This window comes from Embiotoca jacksoni, unplaced genomic scaffold, assembly GCF_022577435.1.
Source record: "Embiotoca jacksoni isolate LCO1_2020_lvr unplaced genomic scaffold, fEmbJac1.0.p SCAF_95, whole genome shotgun sequence".
Lineage (NCBI taxonomy): Eukaryota > Metazoa > Chordata > Actinopteri > Embiotocidae > Embiotoca > Embiotoca jacksoni.
Window position 1 is genome coordinate 352870 of NW_027185453.1, and position 23529 is coordinate 376398.

At 38.4% G+C, this 23529-nt stretch overlaps 1 protein-coding gene across 1 annotated transcript in view; it reads right to left on the reverse strand.

The window, feature by feature from the left end:
- The window catches only part of ptchd4 (patched domain containing 4), a 52925-nt gene that overhangs the window by 26144 nt on the left and 3252 nt on the right, over positions 1–23529 (reverse strand). The window contains exon 2 of the mRNA XM_069142002.1: positions 15405–15900. Coding sequence (XP_068998103.1) covers positions 15405–15900 — 496 coding nt within the window. The remainder of the gene's footprint in view (positions 1–15404; positions 15901–23529) is intronic.

The window sequence follows — 23529 nt, forward strand, 5'->3', positions numbered from 1 at the left end:
GGTAAGTAATAATTATTTTTTAAATTAAAAAAAAAAAAAAGACAGATCAATCGCATGGGAAAAATTATGATTCCCTAGATTTATCTTGCCTGTTAAATCTGTAAAGGTAGAGTCAGGGGTTTCAGATTAGGTGTTAATGATTAGACACTCCTCAGTAAGGAACAGGTAGAATCTGTCTTAATTAAACTTGTAACAGTGACGGTGTGCTGTTCTCCTTGATGTTGAAGTGTATGGTAGCATCATGCTAAGATCTAAACACCTCTATAATTTTACCTAAGCTATAACACTTTTCAAGGATCCACTTCAAATAAGTAGAAATATGCAAGAAACAAACTCTTTGTACAGAGCCACTGCTGCCAATTCCATACGTGGATATATTTAATCTCACATACTATCATATACTGTATCTATGTCAAATATGTTGAAGTCAAGCGTCTGTGCAGAATCATGTTTCTGTGTTTTCCCGTTGACTCTCGCACAAAGGTCTGTTACATCAGAGAGTTAATTAAATCACTGGAGATCCTGATTTTTAATAATACATTACAGTAAGTGTCAGTTTTTTTGCTGAACAGCAGTTTATTGAGTTTTTGCAGAGGTCTTATGGTTTTCAACAAAATTCTGAATAAAGAATGGATGTGGTGGAAAAAAGGCTCGAGGATGCTTAAACTGAAGAAGAAAGTGTTTTGCAGTGCCTCTGCCACATCATAACAGTAAAGAGAGTGCAGGGACCATTTCTCATTAGATTCAGCCTCTGATCTGATCAAATGCCTTTTAATGTTTTGAAATTTTCCCCAAGTGATTATTATTTGCCGTGACTGTCACAGAAAACCTACATCTGTCAACACGACTTCTGGAATAACATAACAGAAAACATTGCTGTCATTCTCTCATCTTTGATGCAAACAGCTTCACAAGCAATTTCTGACTTCCAGTGCACAAAAATACCATAAAAGACTAAAACACAGTCAAAGGAAAAACACGGTTCACAAAACTTTTACCTTTTTTTTATTGATCCATTAAAAATGAAAGACATCACAGCTCTTTGATGCTATATTTAGAGCTGTTAAGAGGGGCCCGTTTGAGACCCCACTTCCTGCTGAAGGTTCCATTAAAAATGGATTACCCCCTCCTATACACACCTGCTCATCGACTCTCATCGGTACAAGTACCTCTCCTCCCAGTCAACATTCACACATTCAAACAATTGGCAGCGCTAATGAGAGGCTGAAATAAAGAAGGTAGCACAATTGGGCATGTTCTCATCAATTACTGTTTTACTTTATTGGGAATTGTAAATTATTAAAACAGTGCACGTATCATTCAATCATGATTTGTTGGTTTGAAAACAAATCTCTGTCTGTATATATCTATCTAGCGTATTGAACCTAAAGGCTATGCGGCTCTGTTTCATCCTGACTTTGCACTCTCCACCTCCGTTGAAGAGATTCTCAGAAACGACGACATGCACAAAAGTGTATATTATGGCGCCTCGGGCAAACTCCCTGGAGTTTTTCAAAGAAGATGTGATTTTTGTATGATTACAATTTTATTTTCAAATCGAACTGACAGTAAACATGGAAAATAGCTGCCTAGAACAGTCATTTTGCAAGCTGCAGAGTAACTTGCAAAACCTGTAGTCTCTTCATCATGCAGCCATTAAAGGTTCATGTTGTGTATATTGTTTTCTTCGACGGAACAGAGCATACCCAAACCATTTTATCTCTTCTACCTGTGAATTTGCAAGGTGACAAAGTCAACCGACAAGTCTGCAGTTTACCAAATGGCTTTTTGAGGCAGCTAATTTCTGTGTTTACTTGTTGGTCTTGAAAACAAACCTTTAAGCAAACATTTAAAATGATTGATGTAGACATAATTTTATTTTTTTTAAGCTTACCAGAGACTAGTGCTGGTTGCCCATCACATCCAACCCAACCAACAAAAGTTTTTGCGAGAATTTGTTTGGACTCCAAAAAATGTAATTTTCAGTTCTTAGATTTTTTTTTTCTTACAAACCTAGTGTGAGAAATAACTTCCCAAAACTATTTTTATACTTGCGTAAAAAAGACACAAAAGTACCTCCATATCATCTCTCTTCTACTCTAAAGCCCAAACATGAGGATGCTGATCTAGCAAAATACAGACCAGAAGCCTCCAGCAGCAGCATCAAATCCCAATTAAACCCCACAACACATCAATGAGGAATCATACAGCTACCTTATTAATCTCATGTAATATGTTTGAGGGATATGTGATGAGAAACTCAGGTTACCCCGAGTGTTGATTAGAATTCTCTCATATTTTTTCTGCATGCAAGTATAAATCTAAGTTAAACCATATATTATACTCTGCTCTGAATTTAAATATGTCAGCAGCATTAGCTCTGAGATGCACCAATCTCTTTGAAGAGTATGACGGTATATGAGGCGATGCTGCATGTGTCTACTCGTATCTCTCACCTGCCTGCTTGTTTGTCATGACCACGAACATCTATACGGCACGTGTATATCGCTGCGCACACACGAACACACGTGTTCAAGGCCTTTCATTTATTCCAGCCATTCAGACACCCTGAGTCTGACCACACAAATTCTTTCCCATGCACTGTATTTTCAAGCATGGGAGAAGACACACATGCTCACATACAAACAACAAAGCTGGGTAATCTGAGTCGAGATAGGTAGCAGTGTGGTGGTTGGGAATACACGTGACTCTCCTGTAACGCAAAAGGGATGACAATGAGGCTGTGAAGCAGATTATCTGGTGTGTCTACTTATTTGTGTGGCGGATGCTGGAATCAGCACCTCTGCAGGGAATTTGTGTTCATCTTAAGATTTTCTAAAAATGGATGAGTTAAGGAATAAAGTGTGATCAAAGGAAACGTCTGAAGCTTGGGAAGAAACAGTCAAAACTTTGGCCCTCTTTTGATTGGATGGGTGGATGGAGAGTCGGGGGGAGACACAATTCACTAAATAATGTAGAGGAAGAAATGTTGTTTTGTTTTGTTTTTTCTGTACAATTACAATGATGCTACTTAAACCAGACGGGACCTGAATGGGTTCTCAGTAGGTCTGAGATTCTGTATTTGATTATCGTCAGCTTGCAAGTGAGTCGCCTTGTATACTTGTTATGATGTGATTTTAAAGAGTTAATTCTTAATTTAAATCATCTTCACAAAAGACCAAAAGGGATTAGGTTTAGACGGGTTTGGGACAAATCCGTTAAATATTCTGAAGTCGACGAAACAACTGCAAAATGCTATTCTTGCAGGAGAGTGCTCACAACAAATGGGATGGGCGTCTGCCCCCTTTTTCACTAAAAATGACTAAAAGCAAAGAAACATTTAGTTTGTGTAACTCTAATGGTAAAAAAAGAGCACAGCACACAGTGATTCAACAACTATACACTCCTATAGATGACAGAGAAGGTTCTTACAAATTAAAGAACAATTGCTGCTGTGGTATTAATGGCTTACACTGTTTGAATTGTGAGGCATTGTGCTTTCAAACAGTTTATCAAATTTGATTCAGAATATTGTAGCAGTTCTCAGTCATCCCAGTTACTGTTCAGTGGCAGAAACCTGACCCCTCAATTGGCAGTTTTTTTTGCATAAAATACAGTATATATTTTGTATTTATGTCGAGCAACAAAAGGCATCCTTGTATCTTTTTAACATTTACAATTATCAAATCAGTAATGATACAGTGAGAGCCAGAAGTAAAACACATTTACTTTAAGTATTTCTGGAATATATAAGATTGGAGCCTCTTTATCTAACGTTTGTCATAAATTAAAAAAAAAAAAAATGCTTCCTAGTGATGGGTTCCGATCCATTTTACTGCCTATATTGATGGAATACTAGGATTTGTTGGGATCTTTGGACAGCTAATCCTAGATTGAATCTTTCATTCATGTTCTCTATTTCTATTGTTTCTTTCAACTACAAAATGTGGTAATTAAGGAAAGGTACTCATTACAAAGGGGGGAACAAGTCCATTGTTAAGCATCTACTATCCAACATGTTAAAGTAAGAACTTTTGATACAGACGACTGCTCGGCCTGTCGATGTTACATCGTGCCAGATTCTGTGACTTGTAGCAGAACAACAACAGGGTTAGCTTCAGGGAGGGCATGATGCATAAAAAAACATCAACTATGTATTTAACTGTCGAATAGAATTAATTTGATTTTTATCATTATTTTTACTTTACCTTCTCCAACAATCATGCGACCGATCAATTAGGAACAAATAATGAAAAATGAGTCAGGACAGGGTTAATACATGAATGTCTTGGAGCAGTGATCAAATATGTGGTGACACCCCCATAACCACAGAGTACAGCATAATGTCAATGGCTTACATTCATTAAATACCACAATTTCGATTAGTGTCAGGATCATGCTTGTTGGTCCTTAAATCACAATTAAAATGACTAATTGTGTGATCATTATGTCTGGAAGAAGGTAGATTCTTAAATATCCAGTTATATCTGGAAAGTAAAACCCCATTTTCGAAATAGTTGGGACACTGTATAAAATGAATCAAAAAGAAAATAAAGAAAACGTATCAAATGCTGAAACTAAGAAATGTTATCATTTTTTGAAAAATATATGCTCGTTTGAATTTGATGCCAGCAACATGTTTAAACATTTTTGGTACAGGGGCAATAAAGAGTGGAAATGGTTTGTACTGCTAAAAAAAAACAACACACGTGGAACACAACAAATTAAGTTAATCCATAACAGGTCAGTAACAATGATTGGGTACAAAAAAGAGCATCTCAGAGGCAGACTCTCCCCATCTTCCCCCCCTTTTCAATGTTACTTTTAGATTGCTTTTAACATTCATCAATTTCAAATTACAAGCGATTTAGGCACTTCATCACAGACTGTAGATAAACTCTGGCAAAGAGTTAGAGAATCTGGAGAAATCTCTACACAATGGACTGAAAACCAATATTGGATAGCTGTGATCTCCAGGCCTTCAGTTAAAAACTCCATTGAAAACAAATGCAATTCTGTATACTTGTATCCTGACCCATTTAAAATGCAATGACACAAAGTGTAAAACTGTCTTGTGGTGTAATTAATTGAAATTTGAAAAAAATTGGAAATCAGTCCAATCCTTCGGGGCTGAAGGAGAGCGGGACAATCCAGCCTATTACCAGCTCACAGTTCAAAAGCCAGCCTCGGTGATGGTAGGAGGGTTAATTAGTGTACTTGGCATGGGTATCTTGGTACATCTAGGGAGGAACCATTATTGCTGAACAATCTATACAGGTTTCGGAGCAACATATGCTGCCATTGAGCCAACATCTTTTCCAGGGAAGGTCTTGCTAATTTCAGCAAAACAATGCCAAATTGTTTTGTTGCACATAGTACAGCAGCATTATTCGATAGTAAGAAGAGTCTGGGCGCTAAACTGGCCTGCCTACAGAGCAGACCTGTCACCCATTTTGGCACATCATAAAACAAAAATTAGAACAAAGGAGACCCTAAACTGTTGAGAAGCTGAAATCCTATATTAAACAAGATTGGGAAAACATTTCACTTTCAAAACCCCAGCAACTGATTCCCTCAGTTCCCAAATGTTTACAGAGTGCTGTTAAAAGTTGCTGGCATCAAATTCAAATTAAGAATATATTTTCCATAAAACAGTCAAATTTGTCAGGTTCAATGTTTGATATTATGTCCTTTTTAGTTTTGCGGGTTCATATGATTTGCAAATTATTACATTCTGCCTTATTTTAGATTTTTTTTTTTTTATTTTACACAGCAAAACTTTACACACAAGGTTGTACAAACAAACTGTAAAAAAAAAAAAATGACAATTGCATTTGGAACTACATTCAGATTAGATAAAATGCCATCAAATGCCATGCCTATTGCTCAAACACCTGCACTATACGAAAATTATAAACGTGACAACACGGCTAGATGCCGTAGTTACAAATTGTGTTAGTTTCATTGTGGTCTACTTTGATTACGCTGTGACTTTTCCTTACTGCCATCGCATTAAGCTTTACCTGCAAGAAACATGCAGGCTTCTTGTACTCCAAATACTGCAAATTACAAATTTATCTGTGCCATGTGTCTCAGCAGTGCAGAGATACTGAATACTGAATTTGTAAAGGAGTGAAGAAGCTAAATAAAATCAGTACCAAAACATGATACTGGGAATAGGACCTGGCATTATTTTCCCTGATAGGGCCGCATCGTAATAGAGCTCTATTAATTGATGTATATACCGGGTTTATGATTCCTCTTTGCAGGCCTTAATTACAACCCTTAAACTGTCATCCCACCATCAATCCAGAGCCACTCACGGCAACCACGTCCACTGATCGATCATCGGTTTTACAGCCCTCAGAAACAGGCAGGAATTCCCACAAAGCTTTTCAACGTCAGCAGAGATGACCACGGCTCATGGCTGGCTGTGAATGTTGAGTGTCACTATCTATCTTGCCCTGGCAGGAGATGAAAATATCAGTCCAAAAAAAACATCAAGGGACGAATGAAAAAAAAAAAAAAAAAAAAATAGCTTGTTAATAATGCAGCAGCACTGACAAGAACATAACGGGCTCAGATTGATGTGGCCGAGCGCAAGAAGGAGAGAATGTTTCATGAAAACATCACTTTACACTGACATAAGCTAGACAACTGGGATGGCAACTTTTACTGTTTTTTGGTTTAAAATTTTTGTTGATTACTTGATGCACTTTTTAGCTTTTCAGCTGGTTTCTGCTGTTCTGCTATTCTCTTTTAATTCTGCATGTTAGGTATGTTTTACTTATGTTTGTAGGTACACATTTTAATTGTGTGTTCAGGGATTTTTTTTTGATAATTGTCTTTGTACCCTGGTCCGGAGAAATTTAACCTCATTCCACTGTATTAATCTGGATATGGTCGGATTGACAAATAAATTAACCTTGAACCTTACTAACATATTCTGAGGGATCTGGGGGTTTTAGTCCCAGACTGTCAAGGCGGCGGCAGGGGCAACATAAAGTTCAAGGCGGGAAAGCCCATATTTGGGCCGGGCAGGAGCCAGGACATTGATACCACATCTCCACAACTCCAATCACTACAGCATAAGCATCAATGTAATTTTGAATACTAATACATTTAAAAAGACATTTTAAAGTATCAAAAAAGGATTTTTGTTTTAGATTTTGAATTGGGGCCAACAACAAAGTGTTCATGTTACCAGCCCTCCCACTGCAAACAGACTCCTGCTATGCAAAGTCTACTTGTAGGTACTCCAACAACTTTATACTTTATCCTATCTTCAGTGAGTGTAATTTAAGAGCTAGGAATAGCTATACGATTCAATTTCGTTTTAATAAAATTTTATTCATATAGCGCCAAATCACAACACAAGTTATTTCCGTGCACTTAAAATGGTAAAGTCCTTACAACAAAACTTAAGAACATGTGGGTGGATCTTAATTGTTCTGAGAATATTTACCACAGTTATTGTATGTGTCATTAAGGTTAAAAATTTAAATTGAAGCCTAAATTACTACAATCTCAGGTGGGGATATTACCTCGCAGTGTGCCTCCATTATATATTATTTCATGCTAAAATTAAATTACTACTCAGATTATGAAAATAATAAAGTTTGTGACTGATGTTGCTGGGGAGCATTTTATTTTTTGACCAAAGATAAAACACCCATGCTCTCTTTGTTTATGAGGGTATAAATTTGTAATAATTAATATCTGTGATTCAAACTTGGCTGAAGAGAAAAGAGATAGGATTACAGCATAGTAGTGTCGAGCACCATCATGTTTCAGTGGGCTGTACAGTTGTAAATAAAACAGAGTTCTGGAAGGTCAATAAACTGACTTCATAGCCAGTATATTCAAAGGCAGACAGGCATTCACCACTTCCTTTGCAACATCCCAGTATATGTGTTTCATGAGTCCGGCTCTGCTTTCTTTCCTCTCCCCCTCTCCCTGGCCGTTTTTACACTTCTAAAAGCCATCACATATCCAGGGAGAGAAGGAAGTGACAAGCTCAGCTCAGCAGTAATTGGCCACCTCACAGATGACAAGGCAGATAGAGGCAAGGGAGAGACACAGGAGGAAAAGCTGCTCCATATTAAAGAAAGGCCCAAAGATATGCGGTGGTACCTGCCCCGTGCAGAGCTGCTTCCTTGACATGATTCAAAGGCCAGAGATACGACATTAGTTAGATTCTTAAGAGAGAATAATGGATTAGTGTTACTACGGATAAGGGGAGGTTTTGAAGCTTAACACTTAACGAGCCAAATACAGCTTCTTGAAGTACTTGGGTTTAATAAGAGTGGTCACAATGTTGAAAAAAGTTTGGGGGTTTTACAATACACAAGGTGCCAAATTATTGCAGAACAACACTGCAAGGGTCAACTGACTCAATATCTAACACGTATGCATGCTATTATCATGCACCAAAGGATAAACCACCAATATAAAAGCCTTAGCAACAACATGAGAGTGGTGCAGTATCTCACTTGGATTCTCAAATGGGCACCTCCCTTCACAGGTGTTTTTGTCGAGTTCTTTGGAAGACTCAACAGTAGTCCTGGTGTCCCAGAACCTACTCCCCTCAATACTCACACCCTCCACCCCCTGCTCTTACATCTAACCTAGTATGACTTGTGCCTACATACTTTGTTAATGCATGCTCAAAGCCACAACATCATACCTGCTATTCAATAGGGGCGAGTGAGTACACCATTATCTGTGTCTGTATCTGTTAAACTAACTAAATTATCTGTATCCGTAGCCGTACTCGGATGGGGCGGGGCTTAATCCGGAAGTGGGTGGGGAGTAACCGGACGTTATTGATTTAAACCTGAAATTGATATGGATTGATCAGAAATTGCTAAATGTATTATTTATTAGAAAACTATTACAGAACAACCCCAGAATTGAGCTTCAGATAAGTGTTTTTGATCATAAGAGTAAGAGAACTATTTACATAAACAAGTTTTTTTTTTTACAGTGAAAAGAAATATCCAGCTGGTCATATAAACAATACTTTGTATTTTGTTTAGCAAATACTGTGTGTGTGTGTGTGTGTGTGTGTGTGTGTGTGTGTGTGTGTGTGTGTGTGTGTGTGTGTGTGGAGGAGGGGGTAGATCGTTAGCCTGGTTTTATTATTTTATTACGTAAACTGATGGTGGGAAGCTGGATGATTTATGCGTACATTGAAATATGCATTCAGAATTACATTATATTCTGACTGAGGGCGGTCAGCTCAGTGAATATATCTTAATGAGGTAGGAGCGAGTCAAAGACGGAGAACAAACCGGCAGAAGCAGAGTCACAAGCTCTAACTTGCGACTCGTCTGGTAAGAGCAAAGTTCTCGGCTGAAGATATTTCAGACAAACCTGATTGAAACGAGCCGATGCCAGAGATTAACCAGTTGTTATTATTTCCTGTAGACGCTGGACACTGACAGAGCGTGTCTCAGCGACTGTGTCTCAGCAGAGAGAGCGGCAGACTGTCAGCAGGAGGCAGGTCTCTGTGTGCAGCTGTGTGCACCTAGCTAGCGTCTGTTGATTCCTTCAACAGCATGGATATTGACACATTTACTCGGATGACACTCAAACTCGTCAAAAGCTAGCGCACACTCATTTCAGCTCAGTACTCGTCCCATCCCTCCTATTCATGACCACCAACATCGTTCCTTTACCACCGAATCCAGTCTACTCTGCCAGTATGAATTGTGCCTACTTACTTTGGCAACGTTATCTTTGCTCAAAGCCACAGGATCATACATGCTACACATGACCACCAATATCATAAAAACGTTGTTTGCTCTTTGAGTGCTACATTTACTGTATGTGAAGTTCAATTGGGCTGCACGTGCAACCTCAGCACTTGCTAGTCAATTATTTATTTTCTGATGACACAGCTCTTGATTTAACTGTCCATCCATGTTGTGCCAATCACCCACAGTTCACTGTAGCAGCACGATAAGAAAGGTAGTCCATCCGTCCCCTCATCCAGTAACTCCAGCTCTTTTTGGGGGTTGGGGGGTGTCAAGGTGTTCCAATGCCAGATAAGATATAAACTATGCACTGTGTTCTGAGTCTATTTTAGACTCTAGTTCCGTGCTTAGAACACCTCCAATGGAAGCAACTGGTTCCTTTCGATGTATGGGGGTAACAACTCCACACCAGTGTCTGAGACCTGAGCTCCTCACCCTTTCATTAAGTGTAAGCCCAGATACCTAACGAAGGTTATCAGTGATTACTGTAATTCATGACCGTGGGTGAAAGTTGGAACATAGATCGATTGGTACATTGAAAGCTTTGCTGCTCGGCTCAGGTCCCTGTTCAAAATGATCTGGCACAAAACCCACATTACTGTTGAAAGTAAAGGGGGAAATACTTGCGACCTGCATATAGTTATATATATATATATATATATATATATATATATATTTAAAAAATGTTGCCATGGTTAGGGTTTTATGTAGTTTTTATTTGGCTCTCAGTCATCATCCCCTACATCCTGACCAGTTTTATAATCCTGCCTGCAGTTTCCTCATAGCATGACTACACAATCCCAACATCTCCCAGTGATGAGTGGTACCTCACCACACATAGAACTCTGCCTTTACTGTGGGTCAGTTATCAATTTCCATCCCATCAGATGGATTGAGAGATTTTGGGCTTTTATTCAGGAGTGGCTTTCATTTGGCCGCTTTACCGCCACGACCCAGTCGGCGAAGAAAGAAAGAAATGGCTGGATGTTGTGGTTATTCCAAACCTCTTTCACTTCCCAGTGATGAGGCCCAGTCTGCTCCTGGCAACTCTCACTACTTGTGCATTTTTTTTTTCAACTTTCTGGGGATTTCTTCTCACATGGACCGGGTTCATAAACATTGGCCAATTGATTTCCACGACTTCAAACCAGTTTTCATGACCAAATACTCTGTAGATGTGGAAAGTATGTATAACACATTTCCCACAATAATTCCCAGCAACATTAATACTGATCAGGACTTTCCAATAATTAATTTTATTTAATTGGTGACTAGTGGCAGGTTATTGTAATGATATGATCGTATCATGCTCTGCTGCCCAAATTATTGATTAATATGGATTAAAATTAAGTTTCAGATTACTAGACACATTTGAAGATTAATGCAAACATCTGCCACATTATTTTACTGTATACTGTAGGCTATATATTTATATTAATAAAAATAGTTCCCATAGCTTTTACAACACTATTCAAGACCAAGATACAGGTTTTGTGTGACCATACGAAGCATGCAACAACATATAGCTGGGTTGGTAATTGCAAGTGGTTACATGTACTGTATGTCCAGTGCCATGGTTTCTTTTTCCCAACAGCTTAATTTACATACCTCCAATGTAAGCCACCTATAAGAAAACTCAGTACCCTAAACAATGTAGTTAATACCCTTCTGGTTTTCTGGTTAAAGCCTTATTTGTGCATTGAGATGATGGAGAACTCGTTTACACTTCCAGCACCATTCTCTCAGCCCAATGAGAGAGAAAAGTAAACTTATATGAATAAATATGTACAATACTGTACTTTTCTCAGATATTATTTTTGATTGCAAAAAGGGATGACTATTTGTGATTATAGTTGGATCTTAACATCGCAGCTAGTACTACAGCAGACATTTCAGACTCTGGCACCTCCCTGAGGTAGAGTCCAGACACAGGGGGCACACAAAGACAAGACAAAATCTCAACCACTAGAATAGTATTCTGTGAAGATAATAATTCTATACACAGATCCCAAGTGTTGTTGCAGTCTCCATAGAGGAGATGACGGGAGCCTGGACCAACTAAGAAGCCGTGGGACTATATTTAGATCCCATCATTAGGTCTACGGTGTATCACCATCACAGATGAATCATGGGACTGAGCAGAACCAGGCAAAGGAGTGGCTGTGTACTTCTGCATCTGGGAAGATGTTTGTTAGCATTAAGCTGCCAAATACAGGTAGCTGCAGGCTAACTCATTTGCAGGACAAAACATATAAAAGTTTAAACTCACTGTAAAATAAAACTCTTTTGAACTACATATTACTTGATACGTATTACTGCAGTATCACTATATAACAATTTTAGATGTTTGGTTTAAATTCAACTGAATTAAAGACCAGCTTCAGTTAGCATCACATTAGCTTGGTTAAGCTGGTTAACGTAAATAGGGCAGTATAGCCAACAATAATATGTATCCACAATGTAGTTTACAATGGCACAGAGGGAAAAGTTGGCCGTTGGGAAGATCAACATTTTCCTCAGATGTAGGTTATTATTTAAGTTATGAAGACAAACTCTATATGTCTAAAATTGCAATACATTAGCTTATCATCAAACGACAAACACATTTCTTTGGCCTCTGCCATTTCCGTAAACGTCAGCAAACACTTCACAACTCGTCAATTTGAGGCTTATAGAAAATTTCAAGTTCTGACTTTGTGAATTGATTTAGACTCTTCTTGTATAGGCTACACGGTAAATATGACGCCATTTGAACACAGCATTAGAACAAAAACTAATGAGCAAGGATCTGTTTGCCATCGTTATATGTGGCATTGTCAGGCGTAATACTAAACTCAACACACACACAACCTTATTTGTTCTTTAACAAACCAGACCCAGGCAAAAAACAGGAGACTCTTTAACTGACTCATACCTCACCATCTTTTTCTCTCCCATAGTTTTTGCTTATTATCGGTTGTCTCCATTCAGTTCCCTCACTCGCGTAGTTTCTCTTCTTTCTTTTGCAGATGTCCCGCCATGGAGCTGCATGTCTCTGCACCACTTACAATAATAATGTTGTTTATGCATGTCTTGATTCAGTAGTAAAACCTAATAATATAAAGCATAACTCAAGGGGCAATCATTACATTACATTACATTTCATTTAGCTGACGCTTTTATCCAAAGCGACTTACAATAATCATCTGAATTAAGAGATACTTTGAACAAATGTTGCTGACATTTACAATATGTACCTTTTACTTGAAATGGAGTATTTTTAGATTGCAGAATTCCTACTTTTTTTTTTTCATCTCGACCACATATTTCATTATCACAAATACACACATTTTATGATTCAGTCAAGCACCATTTTGTGTGTGTGGGTTTTATTTTGAGTTTTGAGTGTCACACAATGTGTTGAAGCCGAAACATGTTTTTTCTCTGCTGTTGACGGTTTTTAAAATCCTTATAAACAAAACCAAAATGATGAAATCATATATTAAGATTTCAACTCATAATTCTATTCAACCTAAAGCGTCAATTTAGTTAGAAAAAAAACAAAAACAAAAAAAAACATCTAAGCAGTGGTAATATGTCTCAGCAGGGGGCGCTACACTGCCATGACAGATTGGGTATCAGTTTCTATTTCAGTTCCTAGTGTCTGCCCTGATGTGGCGTTGATATAGTGATAGGGGTGTGTCTCAGTCAGGACCTCCGAAGAGGAGGGTGGACATCTGCTGTCTTTGAGGTCCTGTCACATGAAATTACAGACTTAATCAAGTCTTTTCCACCTCCTCCCTCTCTATGTGTCTTCCTCTCCATCTTCCCCTCTCCTTTACCACGTTATCTATCTCAGTTCAAAGCCCAGGCCAGACTCTTCCTCTGCTCCCTCCCTTTTTTTCTTTCTAATACATCACATATGTTTTTCTCTTTTCTCTTTTCTCCTTGACTTTGCTTCTTAGCGTCTCTCACCACCCCATCACACCTCCAGCCCTCTCCTCTTCCTCCTCCCCTGCCTCTAGGTCAGACAGAGCTGATCTAGCCTCCTATTCCTGACTCTTACTTAAACTTAAGTTATGTCAGCAAGCCTGCAGCGGAGCTGTACCAAAGCCCCAGGGATCCGGTGACCTTAGGAGTGCACAGGGAGGAAATGCAAGATATACTGTAGAGTAAATGAACAAGGTATAGCTGAAGAGGTAAAGAGAGGAAGAGAAGGGAGAGCGGAGAAGGGGAAGGGAGTGACGATAACAGAGCGTGCAGAATGGGAGATAGAGAAAATACAATATATCACATTGCTGATTTATTTATAAAGGATTAGTTCTTAGTGCAGAGTCAAATGTCGTTAGCATGTCTGATGATTTTCATTGGTTTATTTTTTTCTCAGAAACCTGAAAAAGGTTTAGTGTTTTTTCGGTACAGTTTTTTCTGTATTTCAACCTTCATAGTTAACCTATAGTGACCATTGGAAACTACTGAGGTTTGGTGCTTTGTACCTGTTTCTAAGAATTTGTTTTTTTTTTTAATACATGCAGAGAGTTTATCATATACAGTTAACAAGTCATTTTTAGGTGTTTATGTTGAGAAATAAAACATTCATTCTGTAAATTCAGATATGTTTCCTTAAAAGAACCACGTTCTTAGGAAATGTAAGGAAGAGTGACCTCTTTTATGCCACAGCTCCAGTGATAGCCATTGCCAGATGGATCATGTTTTCAGGATGTACATCCGTCCTGTTCTCATTAATTAGATATCTCAACTCTTTTGTGAGGGATATCTTAAAATGTTTCACAGATGTTCACATGGACTCAAAGATGTCCTAAGGTCAAGGTCATTGAGACCTCACGTTTGTCCCATTCTTATAAAGGCGATGCCATGACTCAGGAACAGTATTGGAAGATTGTGACCTCATTTCACCTCTAGTTGGATACTGAATTGGTGACACTCATCTTGGGCGTCTACCTTGAAACTGTGATTATTGTGTAGCTCTTCTGTGCTGTGGGTTGAAGGTGTGTGTGACATGTCCATGTTTTTGAATTTGTAGCACCGTCATGGCTACAGCTTGGTGTTATCTTAGAATCAGCTTGTAAACACATACGGATCCCTTCAAAGTCTTCACTACGTCTGGATGAGCCTGGGTGTAAACTGCCACTTGACTGGTTAACATACAACCACAGGGCAGTAATTATTGTTTGGACAGTATACTTTCGTTTGCTTTGTAACTTTCCAAGTCAGTTTATCAGTTCATGATAACACACCCATTCCTATTATGTGCTTCTTGAATAGTTGTTTCTGCAAAGAATCAAATGATGAAAGTGTGAAATATGAATTTGGCTTCATGGTGAATCGCAAAAGAATCCCATAGCATCCATTCAGTGTTGCCTCCCGTGTTAGGTATAATGTGAGATAGTTTACTATCAAATTCAGTACAATGATAACATCGCTTGAAGGTCGAATCAATATCTACCCAACAATTTAATGGGTTTTAAATGCCCAAAATCTCCAGGAAAAAAAACACCAAAAAACTGCTTAACGAAAGAATGTGTTGCAAAAATGCAGAGCTCACACACAAACACATGCCACTCTTGTGTTCTGTAGCACAAGCTTCAATGAACTGCCGGCACCCCATCCAAGAAAAATCCCATTACAATTCTGCCATACACTTACCCATGGCGAAGAATGGGATCCCCAGCAGTGTGGAGTTGAACTTCCCGTCCGATATGAAGAAGATCCCTGCAGCGGTCACGTTGGCGATGCAGATGGTCATCACACCCAGGAGGCCCAGGAAGGGTTTCCCCCTCAGGCAGTCCCGCATGGAACTGGAGATGGTGGCGGCCAGGAGCACTAGCACCAGGCTGACCAGCACCTCCCCCTTGGCCAGCACGCCCGTCTGGTGGAAGTCACGCCACAGGCTGAAGGAGGTGAGCGACTGGATGTGCAGCTGGTCGGGCACATGCGGCACCTCGGCAGTGGACAGCCGGCTGACCAGAGCGCAGAACTCGTTCTCCCAACGCTCTGCGATGGCATCCTGCACCTTGGGTCCGTGGTTACGGAGGTAGTAGGTGATCTGGACGGCGCGGGCGAACTTGACCTGCTGGTCGCGGCTGTTCGGCGAGAATGACACACCGCCCAGCTGGTGTCCGATGAAGGACACACGGCCATCCTGCAGGGAATACAAAGATATATGACATTAGTTCTGCGGACCATTTTCATGAAAAGGGCAACACTCCCAATGGCAACATTTTCTTTGACACCCGTACATGAAGAGCAGCTTCAACCTACAGAGAGCAGTTGCTCCATGTTTGATGTATCATTACCGCTGTGGAAGGAGCTGGTGATGTATTGTCAAGCTCGATGTGCCACTTTATAGCAATTTTTTAATTCATCAAATTATACACTACATGCAAGACATCATAGTGATAACAGTTTGACAATAATGTGATTATATAATAAGAATTGTGCAGAGCTGCAAGGAGTTTAATAAAGCAGCTGCGACAATAAAAGTGGGTCGCATTAATCTGTCAGGAAAAAAAATCTGAATAGGAACATGAGGTTATTGTTGGCAGAACTTGTCATGTTTAAGATGAAAATATGGCCAAGGTAGTAGTGCAGATATACACGATGCCAGAAGTTACAACAGTTTAGTCCAGCTGAGGCAGGAGGTGACCAAAGGATGTTGTGTGAAAGGTCTGTCGCAACCTTAAAACAATATAAACTGCATGTAGATTCACCCATGGGATGTTGCAAAGGATTACTACTTGTTGCCATCGAGCTCAATGTTGGTCATTAATTAAATTAATTAAATACACGGAGAACACATTTGTTATCTCTAGTACTACCTATGCTAGCTTCCATGAGGACATCATTTGTACTCCCAACGCTATTCGTAATGTTGTGGCAATAAGGTGCTGCATTTAATAATAATCTGCAATGCTGTATACAAGTTCAGAATTGAAGTATATACTGTATGTCACATTTAGCTATCTATATCAACTATTTTACAATGTAGATTAGTTACACTGTTTTAACAGTTTTAATTTTTTACCTTTTTAACAGTTTCCAATACTTTGATCTACCTGTTTGAAATGTTTATCTGTTGCTGTTAGTTACTTAAACCAACCATTAATAGGTTAATTTTATCTATCCTTATCAACAATTTGATAAGTACTTTTAGCTATCAATTATCCATTATTTTTACCATTTTAACCATTGTTCCAATCCTTTTAGCTCACAATGTCAGACATTTATCTGTTAGATTTAGCTATCTATATCAAACATTATTACTTTATAGTTATAAACCATTATTGATATTAAAAACAGTTTTCCTAATGCCTTTAGCTTCCCCAGCTTTCCCCCCATCTTTTAGCTAAATATTTTGTTTATTGTTTGTTGTCTCTTAATGCGATTCCTCACGTTAAAGCAATGCTTTTTTTTCAGGTATTTGGCCCTGGGGAGGTTTTCTGCCTGTTCAAGGGTCGTTTTATTTCCCCCCAGCTGTCACTTGTGGGGATTCTTAAATTGTTAGGTTTCCCTCTATAATGTTAAAATAACTTTATTATGTTAAACATGTGGTGTGATTTGGCGCTATGTAAACAAGTGAATAAAATTGAATTGTATATTTCAACCATCAATCAAAAGACGATGAGAGCTTGTGGTGTCGTCATTGCCATAGTCAAATAAGTTGTACCTTTAAACTTGCTTTTAGCTCTGAATTAGGCCATTGTTTGGATTAAATACAAACTACTGTTGTAAAAAAAACCAGCAATGTTTTGGCTCGATTTAACCTATATAATTACGATTAAATAACAATATAAATTCAAAGAACTCCTTTAGAATGTGAACAAATCTCCACTTCTTTACTTGGATTTCACTAACTTCAGTATTGAGTACATTATTAACCAGCATAAGTATAAGATAGTGTATGTCAGGGCTAAATTGAAAATGGAGCTTTCTCAGAAGCTCTGAAGCAGTTAACTTAAGGGTTGAAAGATGAATTAGTTAATGTACTTAACACATACTAGTGTATGTTGTTTAACTTTTAGTTCCATTACTCACCAGATTTAACTGAATAATGGAAAAAATGATGACATAATAAATATTTCTTTAGTCTATTTAATCTGGAAAACAAGAGAAACACCCAACACTGAACCCCTGCACGACACTGTTTTGTTGCTGCAACCAGAACAATTTCAGCTTTAATTTGCAGCTTATTGTAGTTATGATTTATCTTGTTATGAACACAATAATCCAGCACTATCAAACAGCCACCATGTGCTGTTTCACAGCAGGGAGGTTGATATAAATCTCATGCTTCTCGATAAATAAATCCCTGTGACTGTTTGCATCAATTTCTGTAAACAATTTACTTCAGTGAGGTAAAAAAATTGGATGAGTTATTCCTTTCTGGCATTCCGTGGGTAGCAGGGCAATTTAATGCTGGTGGACACTGCACCTTGAAGTCACATTAGCGAGCCCATTCATAAGTCAACAGCCAGGTTTCCCGTCAAAGTCAGAGAATTGAAAACTGACTGCCTCAAATACATCAATTCATAAGGCAAGATTGCCCTGTGATAGACTGGCGACCTGTCCAGGGTGTACCCTGCCTTCGCCCAATGTGAGCTGGGATAGGTTCCACCCCCCCCCCCCCCCCCCACTCCCCCCCCTCCCCCGTAACCCTGTTCAGGATAAAGAGGGTATAGATAATGGATGGATGGATAATAAGGCAAAATTTGCATGTTATTTTTATATTCAATCATGATTCTCTACATCAATCCAACTCAGTGCTTCAAATTTGTCATTGCATGACTGTGTGCTAGTGTGTTTATGTAATGTAATCACTCAGTAATTGCTGAGGGAACTCACAAATCTTTAGCTCCAATTTCACTCGAGTAATTTCACAAAGCTCAAATGAATCTGCTGCATTGACAGTCCAGCTTCACTAAAGCATTTCACATCAATCTCAACAATTACGAGACACTTATGCATGAACATTTTCATACCACACTGAGACAATACATACAAACGTCCTTTTCAATCTCTAACAGTGAATAATTAGAAAGAATCGGGGCAACAATTTCTGTATCTGCAGAAATGTGTCTTCAGCTTTTTTTAGTGGCCACCTTTAAAAACATAAGATACAGTTCTCATTGTGTGGGAGACAGAAAGAGAGTAAGTGATGGTAGGTGGGGGGGAGGGGGCACCACACAATTGTGACTATATGTGATATCTGTGTTGAGTGATATGTGAAAACGGGGCAAGTGACACTTCTCAAGCTTTCTGAGGAGATATTAAGGTGACTGGTGGGAGAGGTGAAGAAAGAAGCACCATAGATCTTCTATAAAACCAGTCAGTTCAAAAAACTGTTTTTTTTCCCGTTTTTTTTTTAATGAACATCTGTGATTAGAAGAACACACCACAAATTCTACGTCAAAAGTGAAATGTGGTTCTGTGGCTTTGTATGAGAAAAGTATGTTACAAACACTGTCGTATTATGGAAATTGTAGGCTCTCTGGGTTTTTTTGGAGCGTGGGTCAAAAGGAGCATTCATGATTCATGTTCAGCAGTTAGCTTTGGAGCCTACACACACTCCATGAGTGACGTACTTCTTTTCGAAACAGTAACTACATCAGACCTTGAGACCAAAGGCATTGTGCTAAATGGAACAATGTACTGACACTTTTTTTTCTCTAGGTGAGGGAACAAATGTTCTTTTGATCCAGTTGAAATTAATTTACATTTGTTTTAAATGTGGTTGAAGATCCATTCATCTCTAAAGCATACGTCATCCAATAAACTTGTCATTTTGACATAAAGTGGCTCACGATGTCAACTTAAAGACTCGTTTGCCACCGTTTGCTGTATTAAAACAATGCATTGTGTGTTATTACAAACACAGCACTTCCTGTATATTTTTCAAATTAAAAGCCCTCAAGAGTTTCAGTGGAAAGAAACAAACTATTTCTTAGCAAGGCTTTTATTATGAAACATTTGAAGTAACTTGTTATGTTTGAAATTGGACAATCACACTTTAGATGAGTAATCTTAGGCAACTGTTGAAAATACTATAATTATCTTATTGAATTTATTCACTAAAAGCAATTCAAATATCTGAGCTACGTTATTGACTATTGTATGTAAACCTGCTTCTACAGTGGTTACACAACCTTAGACACAAGCCACAGTTTAACATTGTGCGCACCTGTGGTGCAGAATAGTTCCTAAACCTCAGCCCTTCCATGTTAGCCAATCACAGTCAAAAAACACCTAAAATATATGTTTTACAAGTATGGTCTTGTCATATTAAGTACTTCCTATCACGTTGATGTATCTGTTCAGCGATTGTACATACGAATGTCAAAGGATCTTTCCTTAGTGCCGTTTATCGTTTTTACAAGCAGATATTTTAAGCGAACTTTGCAGTTTATTTTCATTAAGTTAACTCTGGGTTTTGAAGACCAGCTTAATTACATTAATAATAATTTTATAGCTGGCAAACTAGATGTTTTAACCAGTAGAATACAGCAAGCGTTCACGACAGTCCAAGGTAATTAAGATTGCAGTAGCTGAGCTATGTGCATCTATCCATCCAGCAGTCAATCATGAGGAAAATTATCAATGTGTGTTTTTTTAGTATACAAAATTCTACTGTCAAAATGAATGATTCCAAATTTGGTTAATATAGATACACAACTGTAATTTTGAAAGCATAAATACTGATTTCAGTGGTATAACCCTGTCCTACTATCAATCTATCTAACTACATACTGTATCAATGCATTTTAAACTGAAAATTCTGAATTAAAGGTTTTAGTTAATGCATTAAGAGGAATCTATTGACAGTTTTTGTTGTCGTGTATCTAAACGCACCTCACACTAAGCCAATTATTGACATATATACTGAACCCCATCAGCCAATTCCTGTGCTTCACTGCTTCTCCTCTCCTCCAATCACATCGGCCCTTATGAAGCACTTAAACTGTCACAGACCCCCTTCTGCATGTCAGCTGTGTTCCTGCTGCTGCTCTCACCTCTGGTTTTATGATTTATCAAAGAGAATAGGGGGGTTGTACAATAAACACAGACCTAAGCTTGACATTGCCATGAAGCATATAACCCAAACTACCAACTAATTTAATTCCGTCCAGCACTCAATTTCAGTGTCCTCGCATGAATATGACAGGAAGCGCGATCTTTTCAAAACACAAGAGTTTTAGTGTTGGAATAAATGTGATGCAGAAACGGTGCACCTGTATCATTCTACAACAATCAGTTATAACATCTAAGCTTTGATATATGGAAGCCCGGAGCAGTTTGCTTTTTTCAAGGTCTCCTTTTATCAAACAATATCATATTAGTTGTTGCATTTATGGTCTTAGGTCATAAATTGTATCAATGCAAGTCACAATATTGAAGTCCAATCATGTGCTTAAACTTTGGGCAACATGAAGTCATTGTTGATCTTAAAGTGAGAATTGTTATGTCAAAATCATCAGATACCTAATTTGTGATTTTAGGATATTAGGTGTGAAAACCATGGCCTCTCTGAATTTGGATATCCATTGATCACACATGAATCTATAACATTTTAGCAGCAGGATAACAGCAGTTCAAATTTGTATGACCTGAGACAAACTGTCAGGTGAACTCAAATGTCTGTGCCATGTTGGCTATCAGCAGACTCCTCACCGGCGTTGCCATATGTTGAATCTGTTGCTGCAACAACTTTGGAATTTAATTAGCAATCAACAAGCTCTAATTACCCATTGGACATTAGTATGAATGCTGGAGGGTATGAATATTCCACATTGCTCATTACCCTTCTAGATATTGTTTAAATCTACATTAGCGTATCTGTTACATACATTTCCCCTTAATACTGTTGTCATGTTGCAACAGCTCCATTTACTGTATTTCATCTTATTCTTGAGTATTTTCTAAAATATTTTATTTACCTGACAGCTTCAAAAGATTACAGAACTGAGAATGCAGGAGACAGGGAAAAACAAAGAATATATTTTAAGCATTTTCTCCTGGGAATAGAGCAAAAGTTTAGCTCAGCAAAAAGTGGGACTTTTTTTTTCTTCCAAAGATTACGTCTGTATAACAAGCCCAGAAATAAACCCCAGTTGTGACATCAAAGAGCAGGATGAGGCATAAGAAGTCAGGCAAATGAATTAGCCCAGACAACTCGTCAGCCAGAAAGACAGAGAGAAGGAGGATTCAGGAACATGGAGAGTGCAGAGTGACTGATACAGCGTGAGGAGAGCCGGAAAGGAAGGAGGTCACGTCAACCTTCAAAATTCTGCGCTTAATGCTGGAGAAAATTCACTGATGTGAGTGTGCTTAAGAACATGCAAGAACATATTGTATAACATATGGAAAAAGTTGTTCCAAGGGATGTTTTCACATTATTTAAACAGGGAGACACGAGTCAGCATGTTCATACAGAAAGACAAGGCTGATGGCAATTATGGCAATTGTATGTCCGAGGTGAGAAATAAGGGGTATTGGTCGAGTTTAGGTCTGAGACTAACAATTACGCTTACTTTTATTATATTAATCTATTAATTATTTTCTTGATTAATCCCTTGGTTAATAAAATGTCTGAAAAAAGTAAAAACTTCCCATTAGAGTGTCTCACATCTCAAGGCGATGTATTCATAAAGCTTGATTAACAGTGTTCAAACCCATACATTCAAGTTTACTATCATACGTGATATAACAATTCATATAAGAAGCTCGAACCAGTAAATATTCCAAGTTTTTGCTCTCAAAATTAAACTTATCAAAAGCTGCAGATGAATTACGAATTGTTGTTGCACATTATATGCTAATGTTTAGGTATCAAAATCAAATAGATTGAAAAGATGAGGACTGCCTCTACAGGGAAAAAAAAAAAAAGTATGTCAATGCATAAAGCAGCAGCCTCTGTCATTAACCCAGTAAAGTGAAGCTGATCTGAATTCACTGTGTGGTGCTCGAAATGTTGAAAAAGCCCATTCACAAAACTCAAAAGCAACTTCTCTTTCCAACACCATGTGTAATAATGTCCTATTTACGCTAAATCACAGCCATCAGTGTGAAGAACTTTGGAACTGCTTCCAGTGATTCTGCAAAGACTCAGTACTGTGATCAAAATCCCATTCTCCTCAAATTGTGCACGCAAAGGTGTCTAGAAGCAGCCCCATAAGTGAGAAAATGCCTTTTTGTAATTTGGGGCACACTGACACTTGGCGATGAAAGGGATGCACAAAAGAATCAAATAAGATGGAGACTCAGAGGCACTATTTTGCACCAAAGAATAGTCCCTATGAAATCTCAAAAACTTGCCACATTCACCTGAACTGCACAGAAATGTCTACAACTGACTACATTCCTAAATAGGAATATATCTATTCATATTTTTGAGTTGATCTGAGGAGATACAATGTGGCAGATGATAATATAAGGAAGACTGTAACAATAAACAATTAGATATTATTGTGGTATATTATATTATAGTGGTGCAGTGGTTATCACTGTCCCCTCACAGCAAGAGGGTTCTGGGTTCGAACCCCGGCCTGGAGCCTTTCAGTGTGGAGTTTGCATGTTCTCCCTCTGCCTGCACTTTGGCTTTCTCCCACTATCCAAAAACATGCATCTCAGCTTAATTGGTGATTATGGAAAAATCGCCCTTAGGTGTGAATGAGAGCGTGAATGGTCTTTGTTACCGTCTATCTCTATTTGTTATTTATTCATTTACCCATGTTGTCTTTAGCCTTTTCCTTGTGTTTGTTATACTGTTTTGTATCTG